The sequence below is a fragment of the Cajanus cajan genome, chromosome 3, assembly GCF_000230855.2.
Source record: "Cajanus cajan strain Asha chromosome 3, NIPB_CcT2T_4, whole genome shotgun sequence".
NCBI lineage: Eukaryota > Viridiplantae > Streptophyta > Magnoliopsida > Fabales > Fabaceae > Cajanus > Cajanus cajan.
Window position 1 is genome coordinate 2,197,478 of NC_138519.1, and position 20,860 is coordinate 2,218,337.

Here is a 20,860-nt window from a genome sequence, read left to right on the forward strand (position 1 = left end):
GTGGGTGTATAACTGTATATATATATTTACAATCCTTTTTCAGAGGAACGACACAAAATCCTTATACAATCGCTGAACAAAGCATCAAAGTGCACGTATGCACGACCATAGTATATTTACAAGGATCGTTAGACTTCCACAAAACTCTATTTTCATGATTATTAATGGCATGAGTAATGGTAGCTATATAATTGGTATGAAAAACCATAAAACTCTAATATGCTTTACATTATTAATATCAATAGATTCGAATTAGGTCAACACTATTTTATACAGCTTACAAATAATTCATTCTCCAATCTCCACAAAATTGTAACTATTTTCTGTACAAATAACATTTTATTTGAGAGAAGCAAGTTCCAACGTATAACACATTAACACCATATTTTTAATATAAAATTTATAAAATATAAACGAAATATGAAGACAGTACTATTCTTCATTTCAAAGACCAAAGCGATGGGCGAAGATTCTTGGCAAGGAGAAAAGTGTTACATTGGACTCCAAAACTAGCTTAATGTAACAAGTCCCGCATCGGAGAGGTCTCCCTACCAAGGAAGTCTTATAAGGTGGGAAGTTCTCCAACCTCTTGGGCCGGCTTTTGAGGGATGGTTCCCCTCCTTAACCTTATGCTCGTTACAATGATGCTTTCATTGAGAGCCAGCCAAATCAAGAAGGGCTACCCACGGAGGGTTCTGACCATCAGAGGATTCTAACCGGCAGAAGGCCAAGTGAAGTGTCGATGAGTGATGTACCGTGAAGTGCAGCCATCGAAGACGCTAGCTTTCGAAGGGGGTGGTAATGTAACAAATCTCACATCGGGGAGGTCTCCCTACCAAGGAGGCCTTATAAGGTGGGAAGTTCTCCAACCTCTTGGGCCGGCTTTTGAGGGATGGTTCCCCTCCTTAGCCTTATGCTCGTTACACTTAGTTAGTGAACTAATAATATAGATATCCAAACAGAAACTACATCACAAAATTGGAAACCATATTCAAAACGTCACAATCACCACAGAAACTGATAAGATCTTCATCAGAAACTTATTTATTACAGTACAAATGTACAACTACAAGAAAAGACAAATGACAAACAATAATAATAATAAAAACACAAGTTTTTAAACAGAAAACCTTCTAGCATCATTAACTCATAACAAGTCTCCAAAATTAGAGATGTCACGTTTAACTTTAAATCAAAATCTTCTAATGTGCCCAGAAACTCGTATCTTGCCTTGATCTTCTTTCAAGGTCCTCCACTGTTGTTATAGGAACTACCTTGCAAAAAATTCAATGAAACAACTGTTCCATTGTCATCAGCTAATGATCATCTTATTTAAAAACTCAGCTTGCTCGGGAAAATACTCCATCAATTCATCCTTCGTCACCCAGACAAAATCCTCACATTTTCCGATATTGAACTTGTTTTTAGCAATCACTTGTGACTTGAAGAAGAATCTCTGACATAAGATTTCAGCAAAGGAAAGAATAAGTAAGTATAATCAATTTTTACATGAAGACAAAAGCATTGAGAAAGCTAGTTTTGGATCATGAGGTAAAACCGAACAAAACAAATGCATATGAACTTCCATAAATGCCAACACATACCGATATACTACAAACATATTGGAAGATTTCCAATATTGACCAGAAGTACCATAAATTTCCTGAAATTATTTATACCTTAAAGGATGTGGATCCAGACTGGTCTTCCGTAGGCTGAACAACCATATGGGCCATTGGAGCATTTCCAACAAAATATGTATTAGAAAGATCTCCTAAGACTGATTTTAATGCAGACTCTGCACACTGCAAAATTTCAAAAATTAAGAGAAAGGAAGGCATGGAAATGAAAAGAGGAAAGCCACACAACAATGTTCACCTTGCGCATGGTGTCCTCCGATTCATAAACTTTCTCTGGAAAATGCCACATAGGCTTCCCACTTGGAGCCCCATATGCATTGCCATACAGAAGAAGGTAGAGTCTTCTGTCAAGAGCTCTTTGTAATGACCTAAATAGTAAGAGAATATGTAATTGATTATTGATTACACAGAAATTATGTCTGATACGATATTCAATTCTAAAGGCATAAACAGAGATATGCAAATAGCCTACATAAGTTTCTATGTCCAGTTCAGTGTTCAAGTTATATTTAGCTTCGACTCTGTCTACTAAGTCGAAGAATGAGTATTGTCCCCTGCCCTCATAAATGTATTTCAATATTTATCAGTAATAACTAATAACAGCTGTATAACATTACTAAAAAGCCTTTCTTAAAGGCTGAATGAGCATTAAGAATCTGGAATGTATCCGCATGGCTAGCTTGCATCAACATTACATAATCACCAATAAAGCAGGCAAGGGAATAAAATATACAAACTAAATAAGTCTTTGATTATGAATATCCATACCTAAACACCAAGACAGAAAATAGACAATTGCTCACTCCCACGGAAGAAGAGGTGAGGATAAAAACCAAATTAATATCTCATTAGAGAAATCATTTTGACATTGACACCGATGGCATCTCTTATGTAGCATTCGTTTTCCTTCATATATTCCAGAAATTGAAATAAAATATTTCCTGATGGTAAATTACAGAAGTGTTCAGTCGACTCAAATTGGTGCATACCTTCGATCATTGCTTTTATCAGCTTCAGTGATTCGTGGTGCTGGTACATAGTCAATCTGATAATCACCTTTTCCCCTGGAAGTAACATTTTTTCACGAGACTAGATAAAAATAAGGATCATATCTCTATTTTGCAGTTGTCAGTCATAACAACTCTTAAACAGGATTGTACTATTCTTTGAGTTACAAGTTAGTCATGGATTCCTATTTTGGTCATGACATGCAAAATTTAGAAAAGTATTTTTTGCTAGCCTCTTTTAAATATTGATGACTACCAGACAGTCATAGGACTGTTTTTTTAATAGTTTTATCTTTTTTCTTTTAACTAATAATTTATATTATTATTACTACACTGAATTTGTTACAAAACTTTCTGAAACATAGTAATATAAAGTATTAGTTACAAGAATTTGCATAGTTGTTGAAAAGACATATATTAGTTAACTAACAGTTTATATAAATATAACTAGCAGATCAAGAATGTTTCAGGTAGCACGGTTATTTATGTTAACTATACTGATCCATGTTAATCATGCTTTAAACTGTAACTTTTGCAACTTCAAAAAAAAAAAAAATTGCTCCTCAAGTTTTTACGTTCTTCCACTATTTCAATTGGATTAAAAAATATTCAAACTAAAGCTTCAAAGTTACCGCAATCATATAGATGCTGTTAATATTTTTAGTTGTTAATATCTGTTAGTGAAGGAGTTAGTTAGTTGTTAATATCTGTTAGTTTGTAAAGGCATCTTGTCATTTGCAGGGAGAGTCCTCATCTCTCGAATAACCAGGGAAATCATTATCTTCTACCTAACCTAACTTTGCTACTACATTGGTATAGCAATTGAGATTTAGGGTTCATCAATAAAATTTCATTCTTTCCTTTAGAATCTGAATCAGTTCTATCAAAACCATCCATATTTCAAGTGCTTCTGCATATTTGTCAAAATATTATTTGATTTCTTACATTGTTCACATGATTGTTTGCAGCCTTTTCACATGTAATTCACACCTCATTGAAATTGGACATTTTAAATTCAATCATGTTTCCTTCAAACTTAACATATTTAATTTGCCTGCATTTCAACTCACTGATGTAACCCGTGGAGCATTAGTTTTTATTATTTAACCATTATAATTAATTTTGTGGGAAACAAAGCAATGAATTGCTTTGTTATGAATCAATTTCACAAAATACTTTTCTACTGGCAGTTTCTTGATTTTCTTTAGATTTCATTCTTAATTTTACTTTTCACAGGGTAAAGCTTTTGTTGTTATTTTTTATAATTTTACTTTTCATCTTTCAACTCTCTCAAAGCTTACAGATATAACTTTTTTTTGTATATTATGTACTATTATAACAGAAACTAATGATTTTTGTCTTTAAATTAATCAAGTTTTAATTACAAAAACATTTAAATTATAGACCTACTTTTGTGTGTGTATACCTTGCATCAGATTTGTCAAGAAACTCATCAGGGTATCTGCGTTGATATTGTTGCCGCCATCGAAACCTAACCATCAAAACCCAATATATCAGGAAAGAAAATGGAACAGACAAGGGAACAACAATCATAGCAACAACATGTCCTTCAAGTGCATTAAGCAAACCACGCATAATCATTCAACCAAGAAACATTAATAGCAAGTCCTCGTGTTTTAAGCCTTAAGCCTCTTATTTCCATTTTTAAAATCAGAAGAGGAAGAAAGTGTTGATATTTAATATCATAAGTTATTTGTTTTATAATTTCATATAATTTGGGCAAACAATAATTCACTGAAGACAGATAAGGCTGTGAAACAGAACATATGTTTTTTTCCTTTCTTTCTCTTAGATAATCTGAAGTGGAAAAATAGGGTATTTAGCGAGGCCTTATCTAAAAAATACTAGAGATAGTGTCGGGATGCTTCATCCTGCCCTTAGTTTGCAAATAACCAAATTCACAAGATTGAGTGAGTTTAAGTTCAACGTTTCAGCCTGGATTAAAATCTTCCATGACTACAAGTCCAAGATTAAATAAAGGTGAAGTCCCCAACTAATCTTATCTTTCTCTGGAACAATTTCATTATATATATATATATATATATATATATATATATCAAAGAAGTGTATAATTTCAAAGTCAATGAAAGTAGAGACAGAACTTACGAGAATTCCTGAAATGCATAAACCACAGGGTCAATTTTGGGAATGACCACTGGCAATCTCTCAAAGAGCACAGACGCAACAAGGTTCTCAGAGCTTGAGCTGAATCCTCGCTTTGTTAAGAGAGGCCGAACCAGTGAAATTTTCATCCTGGATATACGCAAAAACATCAGATACACAAACTGAGGATAAATGAATACATGGATAGAGGGGGAGGCCACTATCTTTCATAGAAACGCAAAGGCCATCTTTAGTAGTGAAAATATTCTTCATTTCATGTTTCTCCATTTCATAATTACCACTGTATTTATACTGCTGAAAATTTTGAAAACTATTTTGCAAAACTATAAAATATGCCTCTTCCTTCTTAGATTTGACACAATATATCATTTAACTAAAGGTTAGACGTTCCATAACGTTTAGCGATTGAATCATAAAAGATAACTAAATAAGCACTTCATCTTCTTCCAATGTTATTCATATAAATGCAACATACTAGAACTCAAAACACTAAAGTGATAGCATCTAGAAACACCGCGCTTTCTACATCAAAGATCATATGTACCTACATCCAAGTTGGTGATAAATAATAAAATCCACTTATTCAAGGCTCTAATGTTCATCCTAACAAAATACTTTGCTTGAATTATCCGAGGTATCAAATTTCCTATTTATGTATTTTTGTTTCATTTATATAGCTTATCCTTTTAAAAAAATACATTTTGGGTTTCCTTTGGATCAGAATCTATTAAATGGGGATACTGGGTGGGCTCTTCCGCATTATTTAGAGAAAAGGGGGAAAACATATAAAGCAGAGAAAACAGAAGCAAATAACAGACCCAATCTAACAAATGGAGAAAGAAGTGAAATTTCTTACCTAAACCGAAAGACAGAAGCGCATCACCCCCAAATTTCATTCAATTCGCGAGAAAGTATGAGAAGTTGTTGCTTTGCAGCAGAGGGAACTAGGAAAGAAAGAAAGAAGGGTTTTTCTGAACCCAAAGCCAAAACCCCCAGTATTAAACGATGCCGTCTGTTGTCACTTATTTATTTTATTTTAAATAAGGCTAGAGATCAAATTATAAACATAATTGTATTCAAATTTTCTTTCTGTATATTAATTTTTAATTATTGAATTATTAAATTTGTTTCTTATAAAATAATTTTTTTATAATTTTTCATAAACTATACATTTATTTAATATTTTATTAAATGAATTCAATTTAATAAATAATATGTTTTAAAATATAAAAATATCTACTATAAAATTCCTTAACAATAATTTTTAATTTATTTTAAGTACAAAAAATTATCAAAAAAACAAAAAGTTGTTCTCACCTCTTATTTTTCATAAATACACCTCTTATCCCTTTTTTTAAAAGAAACCTTTAAAAATGTCCTTTTAATTAATTTTCTATTTTAAATTTTATTTTTAAAATTATTTTTTTGCATTCACTCCCCCTTCTTTCATTCAATTTCTTCTTCTTCTTCCTTTTTTTTTCCTAGTTCATCTCTTTGATCACTATTTCTTGATTTTATTCTTTTTTATTTTTTGTTCTTAATTTTTCATTCTCATAACGAAGACAGTCATACCTTCTAATTTTTGTATTTTAAAAATTTTATTTTTTATTTTCAACTCTATCTTTGTTTGAATCCTAATTTTTACTCAACCTTTATTGTTTCCTACATTAAATATAATATACAAATTAATATATTAAATTATATTTTGTATATATATATATATATATATATATATATATATTTGTAATTTATTTTATATTACTTATGCACAATAGGAAAAAATATTTGGTTGAATTTTTTGTGAGTTAGGTGGATCACTCATGTGTATGATGGACGATAGAGGTATTTCGTCGAATTTATATTCTTTTCATACTTTTGAAAAAAAAAATTCTATAAATTTGCTTTCAATATTTCAAAAAGTGTTTTTTATATAATTTTGAAAAGTCATTTTTGGAATAATAATTTTAGTGTTTCTGGAATTACTTTTTGAAAGTATGTAAAAAAATACTTCTAGAAAGTATTTTATGGAAATTAAAAGGGGAAAATAGGATAATGTGAAAATTGAAAAGAGGAAAAAAGATAATATAAAAATTGAAAGAATTAAAACTACCTACTAAAATAAGTGAGAGTATGAGTGAGGATGAAAGGAAAGGAGTATATGTGAAAACTGAAAAAGGGAAAGGAGTGTGCTGAAGAAAAAAAAAACTTCTAAATTAATCGTTAGAAGTGTAAAATTTAAAAATAAAAAAGTTAAGGTATTTCAAGAATTTACTTCTTTTTTTTAATTCTAATGTTGCACTTCAAAAATTTTATTTTGTTTAGTATAACATTCATAGTTAAAAATGACATATAAACAATTAAAACATGTAAATTTATGACACTAGAACTTGAAATTTATGATAAGTTGAATTTAACTTCATCTAATATGCTCCCATTTCATAACATATTATCCTTATTTTCTTTTCCCTCAAAATTGTAAAAAGAAAATAACTAAACATAATAAATCACATAGTACAATTTTTAATATCAACAAAGATAGAAACAAAATCATGTCTCCTTATTAACACATGACATCTTCTTCCAAAACCATAAAAGAACAAACATAATTAATCAAGATAGACAAAATTTAAAAATGACAAAATGAATAGAGTAAGACATAGGACAATACAAACAAAAAATTAAAAATGATTGTTAAAAAAATAAAATAAAGTTCAAAACATATATGTAAAAACAAACTTTACATAACATATCAAACATAAATTCTAAATATGTAAACACTTTTAAAATTACAAAATAATGTGAAAAATAAAAATTAAATTCATAATATAAAATAAAACTACATTCATGATGTAAAATTAAAATGGTCTTTCAACTATATTCATGATATAAAATTAAACTCAAAACTCTAGTAAAAAAGAATCAATAAGAGATGAATCGAATACGAAGGGATATGTAATAAACAACCCAATCTATGCATTAATCGATATTTAATTAAACAATATGGTATCATGTTGGGTGGAAAAACTAATGGCAAAATTTGGATTCAAATTCAAATTTCACTCAATATATCATTAACTCTAAACAAAATAAAAGAAATTAGGTGTTAGGAAAAGGTACCGATAAACAATTGACCACAAGTTTTTTTTTTGAAACCTAATAATATAAATATAAATACAGGTAAAGATATAATCACAGGAGAAACAGAGAGAAACTATACGCACTTAAAAAAAATGGAGCCAAAACAAGTACACAAAAAGGTAAAATGAATTGGGATATATAACCTGTAAAAAGAAATTCTCAAATATATGAATCACACTACAATAATAACACAATTTAGATAAATAATATTTAGTAAAAAAAAATATATAAAAGAACAACACTGACACTTGGAGATTTTCACCGTAAATATGCCTTTTATAGACATAGAGACTCAAAGAGTACTTAGCTGTAAAATGTATACTTCCAAATTTCCAATCCTTGCTTATCTTAACAAACTAATAATTTTACCAAATTCAAGATAACATTGTTTAAAATGTTATATAATACTCCCAGTGCCAGTAATCTATACACATCCACATGATTTACCCATTGTTCCACTTGTTAGAGAAGTCAAATCATTTAGAACATATAAAATCACTTGAAATGAGAATATATTCTTGTTTACATGAACTCACTTCATAATTCAATGGTAAAATAACAAAGAAATTATAATAGAGATTAGATGATGACACATATTTAAAGAACACATACACTCAATTGTTCTTAATTTTTATATGAATTCCTAGTCCATATATTTTCAATCCCAATATAAAATCATAAATAGCAATGAAGAACATCTTCAACACAAATTTTCTAATTCAAGTTAAATCACACATGAAAAAAAAGTTTATAGCATATATTGCAATAACTATTAACATATAATGAAAAATTTATAACATATCAATTAAGAAATTCTAATAAAAGTGACATTCATGGATATTAATAAACTACCTCTATCAAAAAAATAAATAACAAAGATATTTTAAAAATTAACAAACCAAATCATGGTATCAAATATGAACTATCAAAAGAATAAATCATTTTGTAAGGTAATCTCTTGTTGTCGTAACGATCCTTATCATCCTCATCCCTTTATCCATATGCATACCAAAGTATTAATTCCTATAATTTGTATTCTTTCACCTAATTGTCCTTAAAAATTAGTCTCTTTTAACAAAAATAAAAAATCAATTTAATAAAACCAACGCAATAGTACTAAATTATGCAAGCAACGTCATACATTTATAACGCATCAACATTTAGAGTTAGATTTCACTTAGTTATGGTGTTTGATGTTGATAACAAACATGATAAGGAAGTATGAATTTAATAAAGATCAAAGAAGAAGAAAAAAAAACTACTTCCACGAATAAGAATTTAATAAACAAATTTGTGCAAGATTTGAAAGCACCTATAATACATCAACTTTTAAAACACTTCACACCCATCCCAATTCATTTCCCTTAATAGTCAGTCATTTTAGTTTATGAAGAAAATAAATGGTGAAGTGTAGTGCAAATGTATACATTCATGTTCAATGTAAAGTATGATATGCTAATGGTGTGTATCTAGTAATTAAGGGGATTCAAGATACATAACAAGGCACAAAACTAAACTTAAATTTCTTGGAAAAATAGGTTGAGATTCTTAAGTATATATCAGAATTAAAGTAGAGAGTGATTTATAGTAAGACTTGACAACATGATTTAAATTCATAAATAGAAGATTGACAGATAATTGTAAAGTAAATGTTGTCACATGGATAAATAACACTAATCTTCCTTAGACTTTGAGATGCATTGTATCTTTTATTTCATGATTACATACTAATCCTATTCTATTGTTCTAAAAGAATGTAAAATGTTTTAAGTAAGCACTCATTTGCAACAAAACATTTCTATTCTCAAATGAAAACAATTCATTCTTTCTCTTTGATAATATTTAAGCTTAACTCCTTGCTCTTATAACTCTAACAACATAACTTATTTCTATTACTACTTTATGCTTGGTCTTATTAATCATATTACAATTCACTTTGATTTTAGCCACATCTAAGCATTCTTATCACACGTTTTTAATTTCTAACATTCATATTTTTTAATATTTTCAAAACTGCAATACATGAAATGATATGTTACTATATTAATAGGAATTCTCTATCATTTTTGTACTAAAAAGTTCTTCTTGTAGTTAGCATAGCACGAAGAACCAATCTTCCTTAAACAGATCTTCAGTTATTACTACTTAGTTACATTGTAGTTAACATATCACGAAGAACCAATCTTCCTTAGACAGATCTTCAGTTATTACTACTTGATTACAAAATTGAGGCAGAATAAGGCTTATAGTTTATCATTTGGACATGAATGCATCATGTGAAGATTGCAAAAAGAAAGTATAGTACTACATAGACTAAAAAGAGTACATTATAAAATTATAATAAGATGGTGATAAACTTAAGAAGCTTGAAAATTTCATATTAAGAAAGAGAATTGTATATTTTTAAAGCACAAATAATTTAACTCCAATAACATGTTTATCGCACAAGTTGTTATTTGTATCTCCACACTCTATAATCAATCACACAAACAAAATCATCATATTGAAATAATGCATCATTTTAATTGCAAAGCAAACTCATATTTGTTTGGTGATTGATTTCTAAAGCTATATCCACAAACAAATTCAACAACAAATTGTGTCTTTGTAAGAAATTAGCCGACACTTGTGCCATAATCATCACACATTTGGAAGAAAAATAAATTTTAAAAAACTAATAGAAACTACATTTAGGTGGGGATTTAGGATATGTTAGTTGATATGTGGGATTTACAAATTGCATTTGAGATTACTTTTGACTCAAAAACATATTGATATATATATTAAAGAGCTAATGACAACAACACCCAACCCACTTGCTGTAAAAAGTTGATGCAACATCATGATAGTCTCTCCTTAAAGTTATCACCTTCAAAAGTTTAGATCCTAGTACAAAATGCTTCCCAATCAACCTGTGTTGTGAGAGACTTCCCATGAATTCCAAATTAGTAGCAAGTAACAAATATTTAAACATAATAACTAATCTAATTATATGGACAATGCTAAAAAGTCACACATAGAGAATAGTCATATAAATTTACAAAATTCCTTAAACTAAAGATATAAGATTTTTTTTTTTTTCAAAATGACTTTAATCCCCAATAAGCACATATGATAATAGAGAAGAAGAAGAAAAAATCAACCAAGAACAATAATACTTAATGCAAAAATTGTGAGTAGTAAAAATTGCAACAAAAAAATGAACTCCAAAAAGGAAAAAAGAAAACATTTAAAACTTGATGTAACTTTTTCTTGTTTAATTAACACCTTTCATCCTTTAAAAATGAGCATCAAAATGTAAAAATACCATATACTTGAGACATGCTAAATGATTTTTTTTATATATAAATATTATACTTTCATAATCAATCATATAACACAATAGTATAAAATTTAAACACTATATATCACATTTAAATCAATATACATTTACGGAGTTCAAAGGTCTAATATATCAAAATAACATTAGAGCTTAACCGAAAATTCTAATTATATAAAGTCAAGATTCAATAACTCCAATTCAATATATCATGGTATTAAAATAAAAATGCATCATCCACAACATGGAGTAAGTATGAACCATATTGACTGAGTTGTGCGCAATCAAGTAGCCCCAAAACTAAAAGAATAACCCAAAATCACAACAAAAACATATAATAAAAAGGTAGGAAAAAAAACACATAAAAAGAACAATTCATCTCATTGTGGGCAGTAGGTGACACCAATTGCAATCCTTTAGTTAGGGTTTAGACAAGGTAATTTTTCTTAAAAATTTTCTAAGCAAAATCCAAAGAAGAATGTGAGAAATATTTTAATTGGTTTATTTTTCTAAAATACAATATGAATAAACCCATATCAAATTGTAAACAAACATTGCCATGAATACAAAGAAAAAATTCATACCCAAATATTTTCTACCATTTTTTTTTTTTTTTTGCTATTCTCACTATCATCCATGCCCAAACAAACCTAGTCATGATTAAAGAGAGAAAATCCTCATTAGCTTTAACTGTTTAATGTGTCATTAAAGACGATAAGCATCGATTTAGCTTACTAGGGTGGGTGTGATTTCTGAAGAAAAGAGGAAAAGAAGGTTGAGGGTGAGGGATAACTTAATATCTCAATTTTCATACTAGTCATCTTTTTAAATCATTTTTAAATCTTACTATCATCATCAATCATCAATTTAAATGAAACGCTAAGTAAATATATTTAACATTTAATTTATACACAAAGCAATACATGCAACAAAACAAAACAAACACCACATTAAAGCTAAGTAAATATATTTAACAAGTAATTTATATGCAACAAAGCAAAACAAACACCACATTACAATTTGCACTCTTATTTTTCAAGAGGCTATATACTACATATACAAGATATTTGTAATCATCAAAATATTTAATATCTTCATATGCATGGGGTGAATATCTTATTGTATGATATGAATTAGTATAATTTGACTGCTTAGTGGATAGCTTTTAAACATGATGATTATTGTTGGATGCAAATCTTGTGGTGTACTTGCTTGATTTGCATGATGATGTTGAGTATAGATATGTTTTATTCTTATACTTGCTTTGTTTTTAAATCTAATTAACTTATCCATGTATGTTTTTCATGTAATTTTGGAAAGAATAATCATACATAGTATAAGAGTAGGACAACGATAGGTTATAGGGAGTTGTAGTGGAGGTCTTGTTGACATTTTGACATTGTTTTAATAGTGTTAGTACTACTTTTAAGTAGTTTGTATAATTGTGTTTGACCAATATTTGCTATTATATGCATGATATTTATCTATCTATAGACATATATATAGAAAAAGAGAGTGAGAACACATATATTAATAGAGTCATTACAAGAGACAAATGAATTGAAATAAAAAAGAAAGTTACTTTATAAATATAAATATGTTGTACAAACTAAAACATTATAGCATAAAAAGATCGGTCATAGTATAAGGAGATATTTTCGTTATATTGGTTGTAAAATATTTTTAATTATTTCATTAAAACCACGTTACATTTTGAGATCTCTTCACTTTTTTTTTATTTTTTTTTTATAAATTAAACGTTAAGTTTAGATACTCTTTTTATATTCCCGCTAATACCATAATATAAAAAAGAAATACTCATTTATATTAAATATTATATTTGATTTTATAAAGGTTTTATTATATTTTTATCTCTTTAATGCAATTAATGAACTAATATATAATTTTGGCATTCAAAAATTGTATACTCAAATTTAATCTGTTTACCTTTTTATTATTTAATAAAGATAAATTTTGAATATAAGATTATATGCATATTATTTTAATTTTTAAGTGTTTTAAGTTTTTCAGTTTTTATAATTATCACAGTTAGGGGTTCATTAATTTGTATTAATCTCCTAAAAAATTAATTTTTATTATGACTAAAACTCATAAAAAGAATTTGCGTCAAAATTTTTGAATTCAATTCGTTAAATTATTTTACATTTTCCCTCTCAAACTTCATCAGTGAAAATATCAGAAGTTATATAGAAAAACAAATATCTTACGAGAATAATATAAATAAAAAATAAAAAACTTATTATTCTCCCTGTAGGAGGCAATGTGTTTCATGACTAGATATTTTCATCACCAATTATTTTCAAATAAGATGACGATTGGGATAGGCAGCAATTAATAATTCATTACATTATAAAGTTAAAGTGAAGATCTCTTTACAGCCAAAAAAGAAAAAGTGAATATATCACTTTTGTTCCCCATTATATCAGCCTACTTCCCCACTTATTTCGTCTTATGCACGTCAATTACATATTCTCTTTTGTTTTTTTGCATGGTGTTGGTTTTCTCGCTCAAGACTAGGACACCATATCCAATTATCCTTATCTTTAAATATCTTCATTAGCATTTGCTCCATTCATCACAATCATTCGTTTCATTCACATTTTTTTGGTAGTGTTTGTCAAATTTTTTTCGTGGTGTTACTTAGGGTACTAGGTTATAGGATAAACTTTTTATTTTTGGAAGTATTTTAAAAAAAATAAGGAACAATTTTAAAAAATTGTTTAAATTATTTATGGATTTTAATATTATTAATTAAATTAACTATTTTTAAAGAATGTAAATTAATTGAAAGAGTTTTATATATAAAAATAAATGTAGTAATACTTAGAATTAAACATAAAACTAAATCAAATATATAAAAAGTTAAATTATACCTTTGGTCTTTTTATTTTTGTCGATCCATAATTTTGGTACTTTTATTTTAAAATAGAGATATTTAGTCCCTCTATTTTTAAAAATACAAAATTTTGATCCTATCATCAATTTGATGTTTGCTAATTGTTAAATTTTGATATTATTTGATAATTTGTTATCACTTAAGTGACCTTGTGATATATAAGGATGAAAATGAAAAATAACATATAAAAGATTTTTGTTTATATATATTTTTAGAATGATTGATATTATTTTATTAATAAAAATCTCATTTGCATATTTTTTTTTAATTTTTTTTTAATTTTTAAATGTCATATTATTAAATGTCACATCACTTAAATATAAGTAAACATTAAAATTTAATAATTAGTAAATATCAATTTAATAGGAAACTAAATTTTCATATTTTTTTAATAAGAAGGATTAAATGTCACTATTTTAAAATGAAAGAACCAAAAGTACAAATTGATTATAATATAGGAACTAGGCCTATATAAAAACATTTAAGTTTGGAATGATAATGCTAGAATAAGTATCCAATTATTTATCCTCTTCTTATCTATCTTTAACTTATAACAAATTTTACCTGGGGATGTTTTCATGTGGTTTTTTTCACTCCTAATTTAGGTTTTTTTTTTTTTTGCCTGTTACTAGTATCATTAAGTTAATGGGTAAAAGATTAATTTCACTTGCACTATTATGACTTCAGTATTGTGACTTTAGTTAACTCGGAAAAAATTAATACACTGCAAAAAGTTGAACATAAGATTATGTGCTAAAAAAACCGTTCTCATTATGTGTGAGGAAAGTGTACACTAGATTACTCCTAATTTTATTTTAACAAAACACAATAATATCTCACTATAGGTTTAATTGATTTTACACCTGTTCTATGCGATACCTTTCTTAGAGTTAAACAAACTTGTTTCGTGACTTTTCCAATTCGATTGGCTGATTTGGTTTGGTTATGACAACACATTTTAATATAATTGTTTGATATTTCGAAGCTTAATACAATTTCTGAAATTCATAAGAATCCATAAAATTTTGTTAAATTAGGCAACGATGTTTTCTAATAAGAAAACGTGTAATTTTTTTTTCCCCCAAAAACTGATTTTAGGAATGGAAACGGTTTTGAAGTCAATTTGTAGTTTCAGAACCAGTTTCTAAATTGTTTTATAGGTTAGTGATAAAAAAAAAAAAAAAAAAAAACTTGTCTCAAAGGTTCAAAATCGGTTTGCAAAGAATCCAAGTTTGTTTCAACTTTCAAGTTTGGAATTTTGAAAAAACTCAAACCATGACTTTAATTCTCTTTACAACTTCCTTGATTCCAACTACGAACACAAAGCTACGCGTGCATGTTTGCGTATCCCTTAGTTAGGAAGTACCATGTCCGTGCAACAATTTAGCTGAGATGCATTATGCATATCAGAAATTTTACTAAAACTATCTAACATGTACATCTTTTTTAGCTCCATTAATATTCAGTAGTTTTATGTTTCAGTTATGGCTTCGAATAAGCAAGAAGAAAAAACAATTCCTTTGACATATTGGGCGGACGAAAGACAAAACACTGTTGTTATAGCGGAAGCAAAGGGAGACTTTGTGGATGCTCTCTTTAGTTTACTGACCCTTCCATTGGGAACCATCATCCGGCTTGGGAACAAATTTGAGCAAGCTGTAGAGATTGGTTGCATCAACAATCTGTACCAGAGTGTGCAAGATTTAAGCCCTGATGATTTCTGGAACAAGATGTGCAAGGAAATGTTGCTTTCTCCACGCAACCCTTTAGAAGGCTCTTGCCAGAGACTAAAAGTGAATGTGGATGACACACAACCCACAAAGTATTTCATGTGTCACAGCTGTTCAAAGAGCAGTAACTTGTTGGTGAGTACCTTTGATGGGGCAAGGTGCTACTGTGGGAAATTGATGAGAAAAGAAGTGGAGCTGCTTGTAGAAGAACCCAAGGAAGACGCTGATGGGGGGAACAGTGTTTTTGTTAAAGGGGATGCTATGTTCTTGATCCATGATGACTTGAGAGTGCTACGAAGTTCTCCTAGTGACTCCGTGCCACCATTCGTCAAACATCGACACAAAGACTTGAGCAAGATGACAGAAAAGTCTCAAAACGTTGGCATGAAGGAGGTAATATTACTTTCATTCATTTCAGGTCGTACTTGCATGAGTTGTTTGTTTAAAACGATTATTCTTGTAGTAGAAAGTTCAGATATATTGAATTCAAAACATTTATGTGACTTTTACTTGCAACATATATGTATGTTATATGTGTACCTGATAACCTTTCCTTTGCAGCAATATTTTGATAGTGGTAGGAGATTTCCTTTGTTTAATGAAATACTATATAACTCTATATGCTTAAGACTTGCTTTGCTATGTTTTTTCTTATTTTTTTAGATATTTAGCATACTAAAGCAAGCGCTAACATCTGAAACTCCTCTAAGTGATGTGTTCGTGCCTGATAGAGAATCTATGCCATCGTACTCTTTCTCATCGGATAGTGGTCCAATTCATTGGGAAGGTTCTGTAGAAATCAAGGTAATAGTGAGCAAATCTGAGAACAAGGTTCTGTTTGTTGAAGCAGATGGAAATTTTGTGGATTTTCTAGTCAGCTTCCTCACAACACCTCTTGGGTCTATTCTGAACCTTATGAATGGCAAATTGTCCTTGGGGAGCATAGACAACTTGTACACAAGTGTGAAGAAGCTGAATCCATCATGGTTCAAAGGATCATCAAACAAATCCTTACTGAATCCAAGGGTAGCTCCTCAATTTGGTTGTAAGAGCAATCCACTAAATGCTTTACAAGAAGAGGACACTCCTAAGTATTGGTATGGCACAGTGGAAGATAATAAGGGGAGTATCAGGAGTGAAAGGAAAATGATTTCGAAGGTAAAACAGCTGTTACGAGATCCAGCAGATACAAAACTTTTTGAGCCAAGATGTTTTGATGGAGCAAGAGAACCTGCTGTGGGATTTATGAAGAGGCCGTGTCTATTTATTGTGAAGGATGATCTGCAAGTCATACCAATCACAACTACTTCCAGCATTACGCATCTGCAACAGTTGGAGAATGTCCAGTTGGATGATTTGGAGGAACATTGGGTGGAAATCAGGAAGGCACATGAGGTAATATTCACATTCACAATCCAATTTTAATTTCCTTGGAGCTGCCACAATATTGGTTTTAGTTAACTTGTGCCTTAATTTGGTCAAATAATTGGATATTATGAACTTTGTACAATATTTCTTCCCTGTTACCCTCTAAGCCACTTTTCAGTTTATAACTGACGTTCAGTATGATTACTATGGTCAGGCACTGAACCTGTTGAGAGCTTCTTTGACATCCAAAGCTACTTTTACACAGTGCCTATCGTACAAACTGAAGAAGTGGAATTGCCAAAGGTGTATTCCATTTTGGGGATGGAAGGATAAGGGATATGAAAAGAAAAAGAGAAAGAAGAAAGAAAGAGGTGAGGGAGGTAATTAGTATTCGATGAGATGAGAGAAAAAGAAGACGAGGGTGATTTCACAGTTCAATTTTTGCTTTAATTAGCACCCGTCCTGAACAACATCTAAGTCCATGTAACTGAGGAATATCTATATTGTGTCCTTCTAGACTTTAAATTCTTCTCAGCATAAAGATACAGTTAACTTGTGTACAAATTCATTGCAGTAACAAGTAACAGAAACTACATAGCAAGCAAAATTAGTAAATGCTCATATTAAAATAAACTTGTCATATAAACCAAAAGAACATGTAAAATAAACAAAATCCATCTGAGAATCCATCAGTTTGGACAAAGAAATTAACTTGTAAGATGTACTTTTAATGACCAAATATCGACGATCAGTTTTTGCTGGAGAACTGCCTTCTTGTGGGTCGACTGTTGCCCTGCCCACATGAAACTGAAAAACTTTTGGCTAAAATATTTAATCTCTATATCTTTTTATCAAAATTCATTTTTATCCTTCATATTATAAAAAAAATGAAAAGTTGCTCGTAGAAAAATGTAATTTTAAGAAGTTAAAAAAACAGAGGAACAAAATGATTTATGTAAGAATAAAAATCAAAATTAGTTATTAAAAGGAGCATTCCATATATATTCAAAGATGAATGGTAGAAAGATTATCTCTTACATTCTTTTTCTAACACTTTTTAATTGACAGATTTGTGAAAAAATCATAAAAGAGATTAATTAAATGAAACATCAAAGTTACAAAATTTTATAATTTGAAATAAATTTTATTTAATAATAAAAAATAATTTTAGAGATAATGTCACCAAAGGGCATAATTTTGTATTATAATTATTGATAGTATTACAATTTTATTTATTTAGTTTCTGATTGTAGTTCCTATTAAATATTATTGTGTCGTGTTAAAATAAAATTAAGAGTAATCTAGTGAGATAGTGTAAATTTTGGTCAAACAAAATGAGAACGATTTTTTTAGGGCATAATTTTATGTTCAATTTTTTGTTGTATATCAATTTTTTTCGAGTTAACTATAGTTATTGTACAGGTAGGGGCATTCGGCCACCAGGTAGGGGCATTCGGCTACCCGATTCGGCCACTCGGCCACCTGATAGCTGACGTCCAATCGGCACCAGAATGACCGAACCAGGTGGCCGAATGCCGTTCGGCTACCAGACGATCCCTAAAACTTATATTCCTACTAATAAAGATAAGAATGCACTCATAATCGAGGATTAAGGGTTAAGCTTACCCGTAATCCGATTAGGAGCGTATTACCTAATTCGGTAATCTTGTTACAGGGCCCATGGAAGTCCGGGCCCATAAATGTCAGTATAAATAGCTCTTGTCACGAGGTAAGGTCACTGTTCATTAATTGCTATCGATATCTGTGCTTTGTCCTGACTTGAGCGTCGGAGTGCCTTTTGCAGGTACCTCCCCCCTCACCGGAGTATTTGATCGGAGCACTCGTTCGGCCCTCGGAATACAAGAAGATTACTAGTGTACCCTTCGGACAGGTACATTTTGGCGCCCACCGTGGGGCCGAACTGAAACGATTCTAAAAGATCAACTGAGTGAAAGCAATGGCGATAACTAGAAGAACGAACATGGAAGAACATCAAACTGAAGAAGAGGAGCATGTGGAAGTGGTAGATGAAACTGATCTTTCGGAGACTGTTCGTCTGCTGAAGCGAGAGATGGAGGCAATGAAGCAACAGCGAGAGAAGGACGCAAGGGAACTTTCAGCTTTGAGAGCCGAGAATGAGGCGTTGAGAAATCAAGACTCGTCGTGGAAACCTACTCAGGCCACAAACACGCAAACCCAGGGGTCATATCAATCTCAAGCAATACATACCTCGGCCCCTCATGCCTCGGCGGTGGCGCCTCAAAAATTCCCTTCGGTCATACCAACAGTAGGCCGACCCACAGATGTGGCAACTATTGGGTCACACCGACACCCATTCACTCCATCCATCATGCAACTCTCCTTGATGGACAATTGGAAATCTTTACCTATCGATAAGTATGATGGTACTACTGACCCTGATGAACATCTTGATGTCTTCCTTACGCAGGTAACCTTGAGCACTACGGACGATGCTGCTTTGTGTCGTATCTTCCCAACATCTCTCAAAGGGAGGGCCTTGAGTTGGTTCACCCGACTACCTCCCAATTCAATCGATTCTTTCAGCACCTTGTCGTCACAGTTCACTATCCAGTTCGCGACAAGCCGTCCCCATAGCTTGACATCTCTGTCATTAGTCAGCCTTCGGCAAGACAAGAAGGAGACGCTTCGTGCATTCATGGATCGGTTCAATAAGGCTGATGGAAGTACTTGGTGAAGATTGTTGTTCAACCAAGCTTCCATGCAAAGGACCGCGATGCTTCTTGAGGTAGACACCTTTAGAACTCTGGAATCTCCTTTGAAGAAGCTTCAATGGAGGAGAAGTCCTTGAAGGAGGTTCGGTCACTTCCTAAACTTGTGAAGGAAGCTTGAGGAACCAAGCAAAGTTTGAAGAACTTTGCTAGAAACTTAGAGAGAAAGTTCCCTACGTTTTTGGAGACTCTTGAGTGAGAGAGAAAATCTGATTTTCATTCTCAAAATGTTCAAAAGTGAGTACAAGTGTAGGAAAATCAAATATATAGGGGAAGATAGCTTGTAGGAGAAGCTAACCTTAACCATGGTTCACTAGGAACCATGGTAGGGTTAATTAAACTCCCACGGTTTAGCTAGCTTGTAGGAGAAGCTAATCCTTGACCATGGTTCACTTAAGAACCATGGTAAGGTAAGCTAACCTTACTTAAGTTTAGAAGCTTGCAAGACAAGCTTCAAAACTCAAGAAGGTTTACTTAAGAAATTTGGCCAAAGAGAAAGAATGAGCTAGGCGGCCCATGGTTCAAAATGCTCCTTGAATTAATTTGAAAATCTTTGATTTGGTTTAGTTAGGTTCATCATATGATGATGAAACCTAGCTAAATCAAATCTATTAAAAATTAGGAGCAAAATGAGTCCAATATGCAAAATTTTGCCTAGGCCCAACTCAGGCCCAATTTCTAAGCACACCCTCAAGCATTGCTAAATGTCACCCCCTTTTTCCTACTGAAAAAATAGAAAATGAAAGTATCAACTAGGGAGGTTAAATGGAGTTAAACTCTCCAAGTAACCTACCTTAAAATCAATATACAAACACTTAGAAAAAGCAAGTAAAGTGCCTCACAAAT

The 20,860-nt window shown here is 30.6% G+C and overlaps 2 protein-coding genes across 4 annotated transcripts; one reads left to right on the forward strand and one right to left on the reverse strand.

Moving 5' to 3' along the window:
- Positions 1 to 1,028: 1,028 nt before the first annotated feature.
- Positions 1,029 to 5,806, reverse strand: LOC109796965 (uncharacterized). The gene is made up of 7 exons (XM_020356841.3): positions 5,649 to 5,806; positions 4,775 to 4,921; positions 4,074 to 4,139; positions 2,630 to 2,704; positions 1,879 to 2,008; positions 1,680 to 1,805; positions 1,029 to 1,456 (listed from the first exon to the last, which is right to left on the reverse strand). Exons 2-7 carry the CDS (start codon positions 4,918 to 4,920, stop codon positions 1,313 to 1,315), a joined length of 687 nt encoding a protein of 228 aa, XP_020212430.2. The 5' UTR covers position 4,921; positions 5,649 to 5,806; the 3' UTR covers positions 1,029 to 1,312.
- Positions 5,807 to 15,332: 9,526 nt separating this feature from the next.
- Positions 15,333 to 17,828, forward strand: LOC109799866 (uncharacterized). Of its 3 annotated transcripts, XM_083070150.1 has the most exons (4): positions 15,333 to 15,535; positions 15,649 to 16,289; positions 16,560 to 17,291; positions 17,461 to 17,828. In XM_083070150.1, the coding sequence occupies exons 2-4, from the start codon at positions 15,651 to 15,653 to the stop codon at positions 17,650 to 17,652; spliced, it is 1,563 nt and encodes a 520-aa protein (XP_082926276.1). In that variant the 5' UTR covers positions 15,333 to 15,535; positions 15,649 to 15,650; the 3' UTR covers positions 17,653 to 17,828. The 3 variants fall into 3 exon arrangements, with proteins under 3 accessions (XP_082926276.1, XP_082926275.1, XP_020216132.2); XM_083070149.1 differs by having other exon boundaries at positions 15,333 to 16,289; XM_020360543.3 differs by having other exon boundaries at positions 15,333 to 16,289; positions 17,479 to 17,828.
- The last annotated feature ends 3,032 nt before the right edge of the window (positions 17,829 to 20,860 follow it).